Source organism: Dermacentor andersoni, chromosome 9 (genome assembly GCF_023375885.2).
Source record: "Dermacentor andersoni chromosome 9, qqDerAnde1_hic_scaffold, whole genome shotgun sequence".
NCBI lineage: Eukaryota > Metazoa > Arthropoda > Arachnida > Ixodida > Ixodidae > Dermacentor > Dermacentor andersoni.
The window spans coordinates 139,663,924-139,679,268 of NC_092822.1; the positions used below are offsets into that span (position 1 = coordinate 139,663,924).

The following is a 15,345-nucleotide window of genomic DNA, read 5'->3' on the forward strand; positions in this document are numbered from 1 at the left end:
TTCACTTTCGCGCTTCTCAAAGGACACTCGGCGCCATCTAGCGCCGTCGCCGCTAAGTGCGAAGCCTGGCGTGGCATCCGAATTGCACCTGTGAACGCTGAGAAACCCGTCATGCGGTGACCGGGCTCCTCTCTCGCGCTTCTTTCTGGACGCGCCGTCTATCAGCGCTGCCGAGAAGCCCGCGCCTGGCCTCCGAGAACCATGCCGCGCCGGTGAACATTGAGGATTCTTGCCTCGCTTGCCGCGCCCTAAGTGGCACGTACTCGGTAACCAGAGTTGGCGAGTCATTCATTGAACAGTGGCATATACCCAGTGCGTTCGTGGCGTAGCTTGATAAAGCGTTGGTCTGAAAGGCGTTCATTCCTAGTTCATTTGTGATGCATCCCGCCAATGCGTCGTGTTGCGGTCCTTGAAAAACCTATGCGACTTGGGCTCGATTCCGCTCAGCATCGAAAAAATTTAAGGGATCTTTTTCGTCACTGTAGGGCGGCACATTGCTAGTGGCACATACCTGCTGACCCAAGATGGCTTCAAAGCCATTGATTGAAGAGCGGTACACACCTACTGGCAACGTATAGCGACCCAAGATGGCATGCATCAAAGAGATTCATTGGAGACCACCACAGACCGACTGGCACATAACTAGTGCTCCGAATCGGTCTCAGAGTTTCTTCGAACAGCTGTGCCTAGCCAGTCGCGCATCCACAGTGACCCATGTCGCTGTGAAAGAGCTTCGTTGAAGAGTGGTGCATATGTACACATTGCCGCGTACTCAGTGAACCAAGTTCGTCCGATGGTTGGTTTGAACGACGTTATTTCAGCAGCGCAGCACGATGTGCTCACCACCCGGCCAGTGACCCTGGTAGGCGGGAAAACAGTTAGATACATAGATATATATCCCCGAAAAGTGCGTGAAGTACCCAAAGAATACTAATCCAGTATTAAACGAAAGAGAAAAAACTATTACCAATGCTAAAGCCAAGGCTAGCTGGCTACTCGCCATTTAAAGCATAGTTACAGGGCTGAAGGAAAACAGACAAATTTCACAAGGTGGGCGCTAGTTCCTTTCTTGCTTAACGCCGTAGCGAAAGAAAGAGAAAAGCAAATGTAACAAAGGCGCTGCAAAGAAAAAAACTAGTTGAAGAGGTCATCTCTCTCGAGAAGCAAATGCATGGAGATTTTTGTCGTGTATTGGATGGATACACCATGTGCGTTGTAAGATGGGCAAGTCGACGCTCTAGCCTTTGTGTATAACCTGCCTTGTGTGCAAGCTCTAAGTATTTGAGCACATCATCCTGCACCCCTCACAAACAAGAGTACACTGGCAGAATCGCCGCATCCCTTGCCAAGTGGTGGAGCATGCGTGTCGTATGCGATAGGTACTGGAAGTAATGTAATTAAATATTAATTTTCCTTAGGCACATTCTGTTTGCAATATTTCTCTTTTTCTCTTATCTGCAGTGTATTTTGCTGTACCATACCTAATATGTCTTCTATGCAGTTTAAAAAAGGTGTTCATTGGTTTTTTGTAAAAAAAAATATTTAAGCAAGTGCAACAACGAACTTCGCGATATATAATGTCTTTAAGAGCCGAAGCGTACAATTTAATAATATCACCACAAAAAATATATGACCTAATACTCGTTCAATTGGCGTAGGTACTCGTAAACACTCCTGTAATTTCTTGTCCCTTTTCGGTAGACCCGGCTTCTTGTGACCAATCAGGGCTACCTACTAAAGCATGCCGATCAGCTGTTCCTGATGTGTGGAAAGACGGGTGTCTCCTACAGCCATCCAGAAGAGCTGCTCAAGGATACGAGGGCACCTGCCACACTCATGCTCGGCAACTCTGGTACTTCGGCGTTGGAGCGCGAGAAAACGTGAGACCGCTCTGCTCCTGTATATTTCCGCTTTCGCCAATAGGCGGCGTCCAGAACGTGGCGTCCGTGACATTCTTTTGGCTGTGCGATTCTTTACGGTGCGTACAGTCTGCAAAAGCATAGCCTTCGAGATTGAGTTCTGTTGCTCAGAGGGAGCCATCGCATGGTCTTGGACTTGGACGCCGTCTACACTGAAAGGAAAAAATCAAACCTAACTGGCCGCCTTCAGAAACCCACATTTGCAAAATTCCTATGGCGCGCTTTTTTTCTAGACCATGTAACATATTTCGGTAGGCTACAGAGTTGTAACTAATCGCAGGCTACATTTTATTGCTGCGAGCGCAAGCAGTGCATCCGAATTAAAGTGATCCAATGACCCTGTAACGCCGAGCACTTATCACGCACCATGCGGCGGTCTAAGCATAAATGGACTAATGCATTTACGCTATTAAAAACTGAAGATAAGCATTTGTGTTTGCTGGCGTATCTCTATGTCTCCTTGGACGTATCATCATCATCATCAGCCTGGTTATGCCCACTGCAGGGCAAAGGCCTTTCCCATACTTCTCCAACTACCCCGGTAATGTACTAATTGTGGCCATGTTGTCCCTGCAAACCCCTTAATCTCGTCCGCCCACCTAACTTTCTGCCGCCCTCTGCTACGCTTTCCTTCCCTTGGAATCCATTCCGTAACTCTTAATGACCATCGGTTATCTTCCCTCCTCATTACGTGTCCTGCCCATGCCCATTTCTTTTTCTTGATTTCAACTAAGATATCATTAACTCGCGTTTGTTCCCTCACCCAATCTGCTCTTTTCTTGTCCCTTAACGTTATACCAATCATTCTTCTTTCCATAGCTCGTTGCGTCGTCCTCAATTTAAGTAGAACCCTTTTCGTAAGCCTCCAGATTTCTGCCCCGTACGTGAGTACTGGTAAGACACGGCTGTTATAAACTTTTCTCTTGAGGGATAATGGCAACTTGCTGTTCATGATCTGAGAATGCTTGCCAAACGCACCCCAGCCCATTCTTATTCTTCTGATTATTTCAGTCTCATCTGATTATTTCAGTCTCGTATAACATTGACAAACCTTGACATTGACGTATTACGTGGATGTATAACCTGGACGTATATAGTAGCGACATTGCGCCATAGTGACAGACACGCTGGTGGTATGTACCGACAAAGTGCGGCCCCGTTTAGATGGAGTAAACTCTACGTATAATAAGCTCAATGCATGTGCTACAGTGCAATCTTCGAGAAGCCGAAGTCAAGCCTGCGCACATCTACAAAAGCACTCCCAGTGTGAAAACTAAAGCCAGTCAATAGAAGAGACATTGTACTGACAAAAATTTACCAAAACTATCACACGTGTGCCTCACTTATTCGATGGTACTTCACGGTATTTGTGTCTATGTGTGCTACTTCTTGTTACCGCGCTGCTGTAAACGGCACTTTCTGTATGCTGCGAGGGCTGCGGCTTATGCACAGCGTAATTTCTCAGAATAAACGCATTTTTATTAACAGAGGCTATGAATGTACGCAGAGTTGTTGCAGACAAGTTGCTAGGCAATCTAGACATACTTTGCTACAGGAAACTTATGTTTCAGGAGAGTAATTACTCAAGCTTATTTAATACCTTTTTATTTGACACTGAGAGGCAAATGCTTATAGAGCGAATTTGCAGGTAGCCCAACTTTATTGACCCCCGTTTCCTTAAAGAAATAGAAGATTAAAAAGAATTATGGGGTTTGACGTGCCAAAACCACTTTCTGATTATGAGGCACGCCGGACTGCGGAAATTTCGAGCACCTGGGGTTCTTTAACGTGCACTTAAATCTAAGTACACGGGTGTTTTCGCATTTCGCTCCCATCGAAATGCGGCCGCCGTTGCCGGTATAACTTGAATATCGCACCCAATTTATGGTATCCTTCATCGGTATCCATCATCGTCCTCGTGAGGAAGAAAAATGCCACATTGTGGGTCCGAGCTGATTTAACAGGGGAACTAGACAAGAAAAACGTCTAGTGTTTGACACACGAGACCCCTTTGGCAACGCTCAGTATTGTTCCTGAATGAGCTAGGTGTGCTGCTATAGGCTGACATAAGTAAAATATTAGGCGATTTGGGTCAAGGCTTAGGAACGTGACGAAACAGCTTCTGCTGTCTTAGATACAGCTTTCGACTTCAAACTTGTCCCGTCCTATACTTACCTCGGCATCACTATCAGCAATGACTTATCATGGCGCGAGCACGTAACAAATCTAATATCATCTGCGAATAAAAAACTAGGCTTTCTTAAACGTCATTTTCACGACGCCCCTCAAAATGTAAAGCTACTTGCTTATAAATCATTAATCAGGCCAAAACTTGTGTATGCATCCGCCATCTGGAACCCACAGCAAGCATACCTCATTGACTCATGAGACGCTATGCAAAACAGAGCCGCCCGTTTCATTCACCGCTCATACTCATTCTATATTAGTGTTTCATCTCTCAAGCTACAGACCGATTTATGCAGTCTTTTCCTCCGTCATCGTATTTCTAGCTTGTGCCTATTTCACAAATTTTATTATTCCCAGCTCAAAGAGCAGCCATACATGTGCGCACCGCCGTCACGCACGTCTCATCGAATTGGTCATCCGCTGAAAATTTCACGCCAACGTGCCCGTACGACTATATTTTCCAAGTCATTTTTCCTCCGAACAGCAAGTGACTGGAACGACCTTCCCCATGAAATTTCAGCCATCACCTGTCCATCAACCTTCCTAGAAAAAGTTACATTCCACCTGTCATCATGAAAAAAATTGTTTTGGTTTCTCATGTTAACCCCACCCCTTATGTAAAACCCTCTACAGGGGGCCTTTAAGGAAATAAAAATGAAATGAAAAGGTAATTTTATGTTTACTTTGAGCAGCTCCTCCAGTATTTCACAGCCAATATCTCACAATACTTGGCAGGCTCGAAATAGCATATATGTATCCTTGAGCTCAAAGAGGGTGTTGTCTTCTCGTGCTGCTCTTTTTTAATTTTTGTCACCCAAACAGACAGCAGGAACCGTTTCTTTACATGCAGTTTGTTTTCCGCCAGTATCGCTGCTATCAAGTTTGTCGCAAAACATGCCCATGGAATCAGAACATTCTTGAACGTAGTCGCTGATTCTATAACGAACGTCATGGACGAAAACTAATCCGAAACTTTTAAATGAAGTCGCGGAATCATCCACTATAACATCAAAAAAACTCGAATTCTGTAGGCGCGTCTTACGGCAAGTTTTATAACAGCGATACTGGTGAAAAAACTCTGCCAGAACTGATCTCACGATGACTGTAGACGGTAACGCGATTAAAATTCGAGCAACGTAGCGACACATCGTATATCTGAAGTCACATTTACTTAACATGCGCATTGCTCATTCTGAGACTATTGTTACCTGCACTATATGTGGCATACTCCGATATTGACATACTTTACCAGTGGCACTTGCTTGCCAAGGTCGCCACAGCTAAAGGCATGATGGCGATGACTGTATGGCGCCAACGCATTGATGACGATAAAATGACGCAGAAAGAATGACGTTGATGGAAGAAGTGCAAAGGCGGTATAACTACGGCGGCATGACGACAATTGTATGTCAATTCCTAAATTATGAGAATCGCAAACGACGATAGCATTATGATGACGACATGAGGACAGTGAGACGACAATAGTATATGCCTACAATAGCGTGACGACGGTGGTATGACGACAACTGGATGATGAAGTGAGGATGGTGACGATGGCATGACTACGATGGCATGATGACAATGCTATGACCATTCATGATAGCGACTGTCTCAGGACGACGCAATGATGGTATGACAACGGCAGCGTAATCGCGATTGAATGACGGTAGCATGATTACCATAAAATGATGAAAAAGAATGGCGTGGGTGGACTGACGAAGGTGGTATAAAAAGAAAGGCAAGACTACAAGTGTTACTGAAGTAACAATGATGTTAAAACGACGATAGGATGACAAATACCTTACGACAATGATAGGACGACGGCTGTTTGACGACAACAGCATGACGAGTCGGATTTCAAAATTAGAATTACGTCGATGTAAAGGCCGTGACTGCATCGCGACGACAGTATGACAACGAATGCATCACGGCGACTGTATGACACTGACGGCATGACAAGGCTGTGAGTACAACACGATGACAACGAGTGCGTGATAAGAATGGCGTGACGACAACTGTATCAAGAAGCCTGTAAGAGGATGCTTGGGTGGCGACGATGGTATTACGAGAGTCAGATGACGAAGCTAGAGTCATGATGACGGCAAGACGGGAACGGCATGCTGCATAATCAAGCCTGAACGATGCAATATGATTCCACCATGCCAGTATGATTGCAAGAGAATGACAAAGAAAGATTGATGCCACTAGAACGATGAAACCATCATGAAGGTAATGGGATGGCGTTACTGAAGTGATGACAATGGTCAAACGAAAGCGTGACAACGGCTGTGTGATGGCGATGGAGTGACGGCATTCACATGGCGAAGTTCGAAAGACGACAATGGAACCCCCCTTGTGACTTTACGAGGGCGTTGTGACAATGAATGCACGACGACTGTTGAAGATGATGGTGTGGCCACGACAGCTTGAGTACAGTCGGCTCAAAAGCAGCTAAATATTAAATTATGGTTTTACGTGGCAGAACCACGAGCTGATTATGAAGCAAGCCGTAGTGAGGGACTCCAGAAATTTGAGCCACCTGGGGTTCTTTAAGGTGCACCAAAATTAAGTACAGGGGTGTTTTCGCATTTCGCCCCCATCGAATTGCGGCCGCCGTGGCCGGGATTCGATCACGTGACCTCGTGCTTAGCAGCGCAACACCATAGCCACTAAGCAACAACGGTGGGTCTCAAAAGCTGTAATGGCAAAGATGAAACGACCGCGGCTGCAACGCAGCCACGAGCACATGCCTAGTGACCCAAGCTATAAACAACTGGACCCACGAGTTCGTATTAAAGGCGTGATGAGGACAGCAGGACGAGTCTGCCGTTGGAGTGAAGATGATTGAACGACGACCCCGACGGCATTACGATGGTGGTGTGACAACATGCATGCCGACTGTATGACGACCATGGCGCGATGACGACGGAACGGTGACACTCGGATGACAAATCTGTATGACGACGATGGTGGAAGGACGATAGCACCACGAGCACATACCGAGCCGCCCAAGCTATTAGACAATTTCGACCACAGGTTCGGGCAAGAAGGCGTGATGACGATGACATGACGAGAGTCAGATCACAAAGCTGGAATTAGGACGAAAGAATGATCATGCCGAAGGTATTTATTTATTTATTTATTTGTTTATTTGTTTGTTCGTATACCTAAAGGCCCATTCGGGCATTACATAGGGGGGGAGGAAGCCAGTTACAGTCACAAACGTGTAAAAAAGAACATTGGTAAGATACAGTGACATAACTATATATACAGAAAGAATAACATACGCAAGTAAGCACTCAACACAGAAATAATCACACATTTACAGTGACATAACTATATATACAGAAAGAATAACATACGCAAGTAAGCACTCAACACAGAAATAATCACACATTTAGGAAAATGTTCAGCTTGTTAAGAAAAACATCATGGTTAATGGTAGATACAATGTCCCTCGGTAGTTTATTCCAATGATATATTGCCAAAAGTAATGGTTAATCACGATACAGATTATTGCGAGCAAAAAAGGGGTTCACTTAAAATGGGTGGTCGAAACGCTGAAAAAGACTATAAGATACATTGATGTAAGATTCGTGGAATAGGGAAACACTATGATAAAGAGCGTGAAAATGTGATAACAATGTTGTTAGTCGGCGGTTTTGAAGAGTGGGCAACGAAAGTGATTCCTTGATATCCGTAACAGTGTAGTTTCGCGAGTATTTCTTTGTGATATATCTTGCTGCCTTGTTTTGTATTACTTCGAGTTGATCGTTCAGATATGTTCGATGACCACCAGAAGAGAGACAAAGACAAAAAGAGAAGGAGAGACAGGAAGGTTAGCCAGTGTAAATACCGGCTGGCTACCCTGTGCTGGGGAAAGGGCTAAAGAGAATAAAAGGAGAAAGAAGAAAAAAAAAGGAAAACAATTCACACAGTAACGCGATGCTACGCGCAACAACAGTCAAAAGCGGTCGCACAATTCACAGGACCTTAAAAACATCAGCGAATCCCTTAAGGCCTTGAGTGACGAAGCCCGTCCAGACCAGTGTCCTAGAACTTTCTCTTCTGTGGAGGGGCGATTGTCCAGTTTTTCGAGCGCGGTCACGAGCACTTTTCTTGGCACATCGTAATGTGGACAGTCACAGAGCAGGTGCGCGATCGTCACCTCACAGCTGCAGGTGTCGCAACCAGGGCTTTCGGCCATTCCAATACGGAAAGATTAGGAGTTCGGGAATACCACGCCGATCCACAGGCGGTACAGAAGGGTTGCTTCCGCTCGTGGTACCCCTGGTGGAAGAGCGTCGTAAACGTGGATCCAATCTGTGAAGACGTGCGTTCGTGAATTCACTGGTGTTCCACATAGTTTGCGTAAGCTCGCGTGCGAGGGAGCGAAGAGCTGTGGCTGCATCTTTTCGTGACAGTGGTATGGGCATGATATGGGTACCATCGTGGGCCGACAGGGCAGCTTTATCCGCACTGTGATTTCTCAAAATTCCGCAGTGACCCGGTAACCACTGGTAGATGATTTTGTGCCCCTTGTCGATTGCGTGATGGTGGAGTAGTCGGATGTCTGCGACTAATTGCACATTCGGTCCGTGGTTAAAAGGGGACAGCAGACATTAGAGAGCTGCCTTTGAATCACAAAAGATGGACCATAAATGCGGTGATTTGGGGCCAATGAATTCCAGAGCAACAGCCATACCTGCGAGTTCTGCTGCCGTCGATGATGTAACGTGAGACGTCTTGAATTTCATGGTGTCAAATTGAGGGCAATTACCGCAACGAACGCACCCACGCACACATGGACGGTTCTGTCTCCTCTGCCACGAGAACATACCTAGCGGCCCGAGCAGGTAGACAACTTCGGGCACTTGGTCTGCTTAGGAGGACATACATGCATACACACACATATACACACACGTACATACATACATACATACATACATACATACATACATACATACATACATACATACATACATACGTACGTACGTACGTACGTACGTACATGCATACATACAGACAGACAGAGATAGATAGATAGATAGATAGATAGATAGATAGATAGATAGATAGATAGATAGATAGATAGATAGATAGATAGATAGATAGATAGATCAAAACGGCTGAAGTAGGCAAATATTGCTAATCGCCTTAAATGGAAGTGATGCTGTGATGAGGTGCGGAGAACTTTGAGGTGAGAATAAATGAGGCGTAGTTTGCATAATGTGAATAACGGTGTAGTGCACCTCCAGATTGGAACCACTCAAAGCTTTTAAATTAGGTGGATTACTGCTAGGTTGGCTTTGAGCCTGAATTGCAGCAGGAAAGATGCAGTAATTTAATGCGGGATGGAGAACTTTGCCATTACCTTATTATTCTTCATAAATGAGACAGGAGATAAAAGTATAAGGGAACATTACCGCCGAAGGGAGTCGAACCGATAGCCTCGGCAGAAGACGTACGCTGCTCTACCATTTCAACTACTGCGGCAGCTGTCCACCAACTTCACTATTTGCTTGAAGTGCCTCCCTTAACAGTGTTAGCCAGCGCTATTGACAATTATGGCGGCTGGTGTGAGATATCCTACTAACCACAGACGTCGCGTGCTACTTGAGTTGGCAGATGGATAACGAATCGTCGCATGCTGCCTCACGTCTACCATAGTCGCTGTGTAATCATTCAGAACAACTACGGGAACCTAAAGGGTCCATAATTAGTGATAGCCCTATGAGGTCAACAGACAATGCAGCCGCCAAACCCATGGCGGAAATTAGGTTACGTAATTGAATTGTAGTATTGATTCTCATTTTGGGTTAAATTTTGTGATAAGCGTAATTTTGTATGGAACGGAAAAAAAGAAGTGAGAAAGGCAAGAACATTCAACTTCCCGCTGTTGGGCTCTGAATTCGCAACATCCGCATGATGAGTGCGACTTAATGCCAATCGAGCTTTGATGGCGGCTATAAAAGACCGCGGCTGCGGCAGTACACCCTATCTTCAACCACAGGCATCACGTAGTACCTTTCTCTTTACTAAGAATGTGAAGCTTATCGCAAACTTTAACACTCACTCGTAATTGCTTCTACAATTCAAAGGAAATTCGTTTGATGTATCTTTTCTATCTTCATTGTCTCTTGGTTTCATATGGCTGTTAGTAAATCTATACTGCAGTCATACTCGTAGCTTTAACGCATATGTTGCCGCCGAAGAAGAGCAAAACTTTATTTGCACAAACGACTTCGTTGCCCTTAAAACGTGGCAACAGCGTGTGGTCAGGCCCTTATTCCAATGTACTTCCGGCCGTCGCCGTCCTTTCTGGATAGGGCAGAGCTGGATAGTAATGCCTCCCACCTCACTCTCGTGTTGTCCTCTTCTTGCCCTTCGGTGTGCGCGGTGCATTCCCATGTGATGTCGTAGAGTGTCAGCGCGCTCCCACACCATGGGCATATGTCTCTGTACGTTGTTTGGTAGTGCATGTGCAATCTGTGGAGGTTTGTGTATGTATCCGCTTGGAGCCCACTTTACGTCGCAGAGTCCACGGCTGAAAGGTTCTTGTTAGAGTCTTCTCAATTCCCTGTAATATTGCACGATTTCATTATAACTGGGATCGATAGCTGTCGGCAATTAGTGAATCCTCGAGCCGCCTCATCTGCATGGGAGCTCCTAGTAACATCTGTATCGGGCATGCGCTGTCTGCGCTACCTTATGAGGACAGCACTGATATCATGTGTGCGTTGGACTATTTAAGAGCGCGCCAATAAACCCTTCGCGGCTTCTTGTTCCTGCCGTGTAGTTGCCTCGATCTTTATCAGACACACGTCGCGTACGGTACATGGTGTCAGAAGTGGGCACTTCGGGTCGAAGCGTGGATCCGGCGGAATCCCAACGATGGAACTACTGAAGGCACCGCCGCCCTTGCAACTTACCCGCAAACTCTCTGAGCAATGGAAGCGTTTCAAACGGAAATTTGACTTGTTCATAGTGGCAACCACGACGAAGGAGCAACCCCGCACGGAAGCTGCAAAAGCGGCACTCCTTCTGAGTGTGGCTGGTGACGAAGCACTTGACGTGTTCAACACGTTCAAGTTTGAAGCACAAAGATCCAAGGAAGACTACGCAACAATCGTTGAAAAGTTCGAGTCTTACTGCTCTTAGGTAAGCAACGAAGTCCATGAGCGATATATGTTTCGCTCGAGGAAGCAGGCAGATGGGGAACCGTTCGGAAAATTTCTTCGCGACCTAAAAAAGCAAGCTGGGCAGTGCAATTTCGGAGAACAGCGTGATTCAATGATCCCGGATCAAATGGTGTTCGGCACGAATAACTCAAAGTTGCGCGAAAAAATGCTTCGCGAACAACAGTTGACTCTAGTGAAGGCGGAAGAATTTTGCAAGGTCGCTGAATCTGTGGCGCAACGAAACCAGGTCCGGAGAGCCACGGATAGCCACATTGACGCTATTGCGGGGCCCGTAACTGCACCGAAAAGCAGAAACACCCAAGATGGCAACAAGCAGTACCGCTGCACAAAGTGCGACCGGCGGCACAGACCAAGGCAGTGTCCTCCATACGGAAAGAAATGCAACGTATGCCACTTGCCCAATCATTTTGCGGTGTGCTGTCGAGAAACGTCCAATATTGCCGAAGTCAGCAAGGACGACTTTGACGGTAACTTTGACATCCTAGATGTTGGTGTTGGGAACAGAAATGCCAAAGACTGGATAGTGGAAGCTGAGGTCAAGGGCAACAAGGTCTCCTTCAAGGTAAACACCGGGTCACAGGCCAGTTTACTGCCGTTTTCGGCATATCGGAAAATGAGTGCGGCGGGACCGTTGACTGCTGCTACCTCGGTACTACGGGCCTACAACGGAGGCGTCATAACACACGTCAGAGCAACGTCGCAGGAGGTGACGGTAGGAAATACTTCCGCCACAGTCCAGTTCTTTGTCGTAAAACACGGCAGTTAAGCCATACTAGGACTGGAAGCGAGTGAAGCCTTGGGCCTTTTTCAACGCACAGTGGCCACTGTAAGCGCCTCAACAGACTACGAAGCAGTGACGACTTTCCAGCACCTCTTCCAGGGATTAGGCTGCTTGAAGCAACTATACAGCATGGTCCTGCAACCAGCAGCGGTTCCTGTCGTTCAACCAGCGCGGCGAATTCCCCTTTCCCTGCGGGGCCCTCTTCAGGAAGAGCTGCGAAGACTGGAGCGCGAGGCCATCATCGCAAAAGAGAACGACCCCACGAACTGGTTAAGCCCTTTGGTTACCGTCAAGAAAAAGGACGGCAGAATTAGAATTTGCATGTACCCCCGGAAAATTAATGATAACATAAAAAGAGAACACTTCCAGCTCCCAAGGCGCGAGGATATGGCAGGGGAATTGGCCGGCGCAACTGTATTTAGTTGCTTGGACGCAAACTCCGGCTTCCACCAGATCGCACTTGACGAGCAGATGTCGAAAATATGCACTTTTGCTACTCCTTTTGGCAGGTACCGTTGCCTCCGATTGCCCTTCGGCATCGCCTCAGCGCCTGAAATCTTTAATAAAAGGACGATGACTCAAGTATTTGAGGGCCTTCCCGGTGTACATGTGTACATTGACGATATTTTGGCATGGGGAGCAAACAAACAGCAGCATGACCAGGGACTGGTTGCGGTCTTGAAAGCGGTCGGAAAAGCCGGCTTAACGTTCAACGCAAAAAAATGCCGGTTTGGTGTTACGAAAATACAATTCCTGGGCGATATCATTGGACGTGACGGCATCTCGCCAGACCCAAAACTTCTTAAAAGCTTGCTTGAAACGCCAGAACCCAAAACCAAATGTGATGTTCAGCGCGTGCTCGGTGTAATCAACTACTTTGCAAAGTACGTGCCACGGCTTTCTGAGCGGACTGCGCTTCTCCGAGCGCTTATCAAAGCACACGCACTATTTGAGTGGACTGAAAACCACAGAAAAGAGTGGAAAGGTATCACTCAAATTTTAACCATGACACCCGTACTCGCCATCTTTTATCCCCAAAGTCAGCCCAAAATAACATGTGATGCATCAAAAGATGGCATGGGTGCAGCGCTCTTGCAGTGTCACGATGGTGATAAGTGGCACCCAGTGGCATATGCATCCCGTGCGCTAACACAAGCTGAGCAGCGTTACGCGCAGATTGAAAACGAGACTGAGCATTTCGTTCGGCTGTGAGAAGATTCACCACTTCGTGTACGGCTAAGTGTATTTCCTGTAAGTTTTTATTGAAACTGACCATAAATCGTTGTTATCTATTGCTGCGAAAGGGATCTGCGACATGCCTCCCCGCCTTCAGAGTTTTTTTTTTAAGACTTCTGAAATATGATTTCGTTTTGCAGTACGTACCAGGAAAACACCTCGTCTTGGCCGACATGCTGTCAAGATCGGCTCCGGCTAGTCACGAGGACATCGCTGGCGCCGCTGACGACGTGGAAGTGCACGCAGTGCAAGTCCTGGGCTATTTGGTCACGGGCGCTACGCGACAGAAGCTGGTGCAAGAAACCGCGCGTGACGGTTACTTGAGCACTGTCATCTCCAATTTGTCATTTGGTGAGAGCCTGCAGGCTCAATTCAAGTCGTTTTCGTCATAGCTTTCCGTCGTGGATGGTATATTGCTGAAAGGAACAAAAGTGGTCATACCTAAAAGCATGCGATGTGAAATGCTAGGACGAATTCATACTGGGCACCTAGGATTGCATAAATGCAAAGAAAGGGCACAACGTTTGGTTTTTTGGCCTGGGCTCAGAAGCGACTTATCCCTGCTGATTCAAAGTTGCTCTACTTGTCGGAAGTTTTCATACAACCAACCGAAAGAACCGTTACTCATGCGCCCAATCCCATTATGTGCATGGGTTCGAGTTGGTGTAGACATTTTTTCTTTTGGGAGAAGTTCGCACGTCGTAGCGTTTGACGCGCTTTCAAACTTCCCGGAAGTCCAGAAGCAACAGGACACCACTGCATGTGCAACAATTTCCGCACTTAGGGCAATGTTTGCCAGGTATGGCGTACCTCTGGAGGTGTACACTGACAACGGGCCGCAGTTTTCAAGCTATGAATTTGCAGAATTCGCAAGAGAATATGACTTCGCTCATGTCACATCCAGTCCGCGCTTCCCACAGTCCAACAGAGAAAGGGGTACAGATCGTGAAACTTCCCTTCAAGAAAAGTGAAGACTCACGCGAAGACTTTTGGCTAGACTTTTTGGCCTACCGCTCTACATCACTTGTGGACGGCCGATCACCTGGAGAACTTCTTCAAGACAGGCGTCTCAGGTCGAATGTACCCGATTTTGACGACGTGCAGCCTACGCCAGTCAAGAAACATCGTCAGAACAACGGCGGAAAGCATTTATCACCCTTGGGCAAAGGGTAGATCGTAAGGCTCAAGGACATAACATGGTCCCCGAAAGGTATTGTGATGGGTAGAACGCCTCCGAGGTCCTACAAGGTGGAAACAGAAGGTGGTCGGGTGTTTAGACGTAACAGACGGCATCTCCTTGAGACTCGCGAACAGTGGACAGCAGACGAGAGTGATGATGATGACTGCGGTTCGTCTTACAGCTTATGGCTCTTCTGCTTCTGTAATGGTTCCTCTGGAAACCGAAAGACAGGGCTTTTCGGTTTACGACAACTGACACCATGTTCTTTGCGTTGGCCCGATATGGTGAAGCATCCGTGAGTCCGTCATGGTCCAAGTAGATTGCTGTTTTTTCTATGTCTTATGCTCTAGCCTATCTCATTCCTTCGTGTAATGTCGAATCCATGTTTTGTTGTATTGATGATACCCCATCCAAATATCCGATCTGGCAGGGCAGCTCGTTAGTGTTTGGGTGTGCTTGTATACATTCTCCAAGGCCGACTGCTTGAAGAAGAGGTCTGCCGGCTGTCGTTGGCGCCAGTCGACTCCTCTGCGCAGAGTTGGTCCTCAGCCAGCTCATCAAATGTATTGTGGAGGCAGAGGGCTAGAAGCTTCTATTTGAAATCGATTATAAATATTTCTTTTGTAGAACAATGTTCGATCGTAAATTTTGCTATTCAACTTCTATTATGCAAATTGCACTGCAAATACTGTGCTGTGACGTTTTTAGCCCAACCTTCGTCGTACTCTTTGAAACAAAGTAGTGTATTTCTTTTTTCTTATTGGTTAATTGTATCAATGTAATACTTTGACTGATAGACCGAGTTCCTTGACAGCTGATCTGAAAATAAAGTTGAAATAA

General features: G+C 46.5%; 1 protein-coding gene across 1 annotated transcript in view; it reads left to right on the plus strand.

Annotated features, from left to right (window-relative positions):
- Positions 1–1,705: 1,705 nt before the first annotated feature.
- LOC126529754 (ATP-binding cassette sub-family C member 2-like) overlaps positions 1,706–15,345 on the plus strand; it is a 282,295-nt gene continuing 268,655 nt past the window's right edge. Inside the window, exon 1 of the mRNA XM_050177255.2 lies at positions 1,706–1,880. Within this exon, the coding sequence (XP_050033212.2) occupies positions 1,762–1,880 (119 nt within the window). The 5' untranslated portion in view covers positions 1,706–1,761. The remainder of the gene's footprint in view (positions 1,881–15,345) is intronic.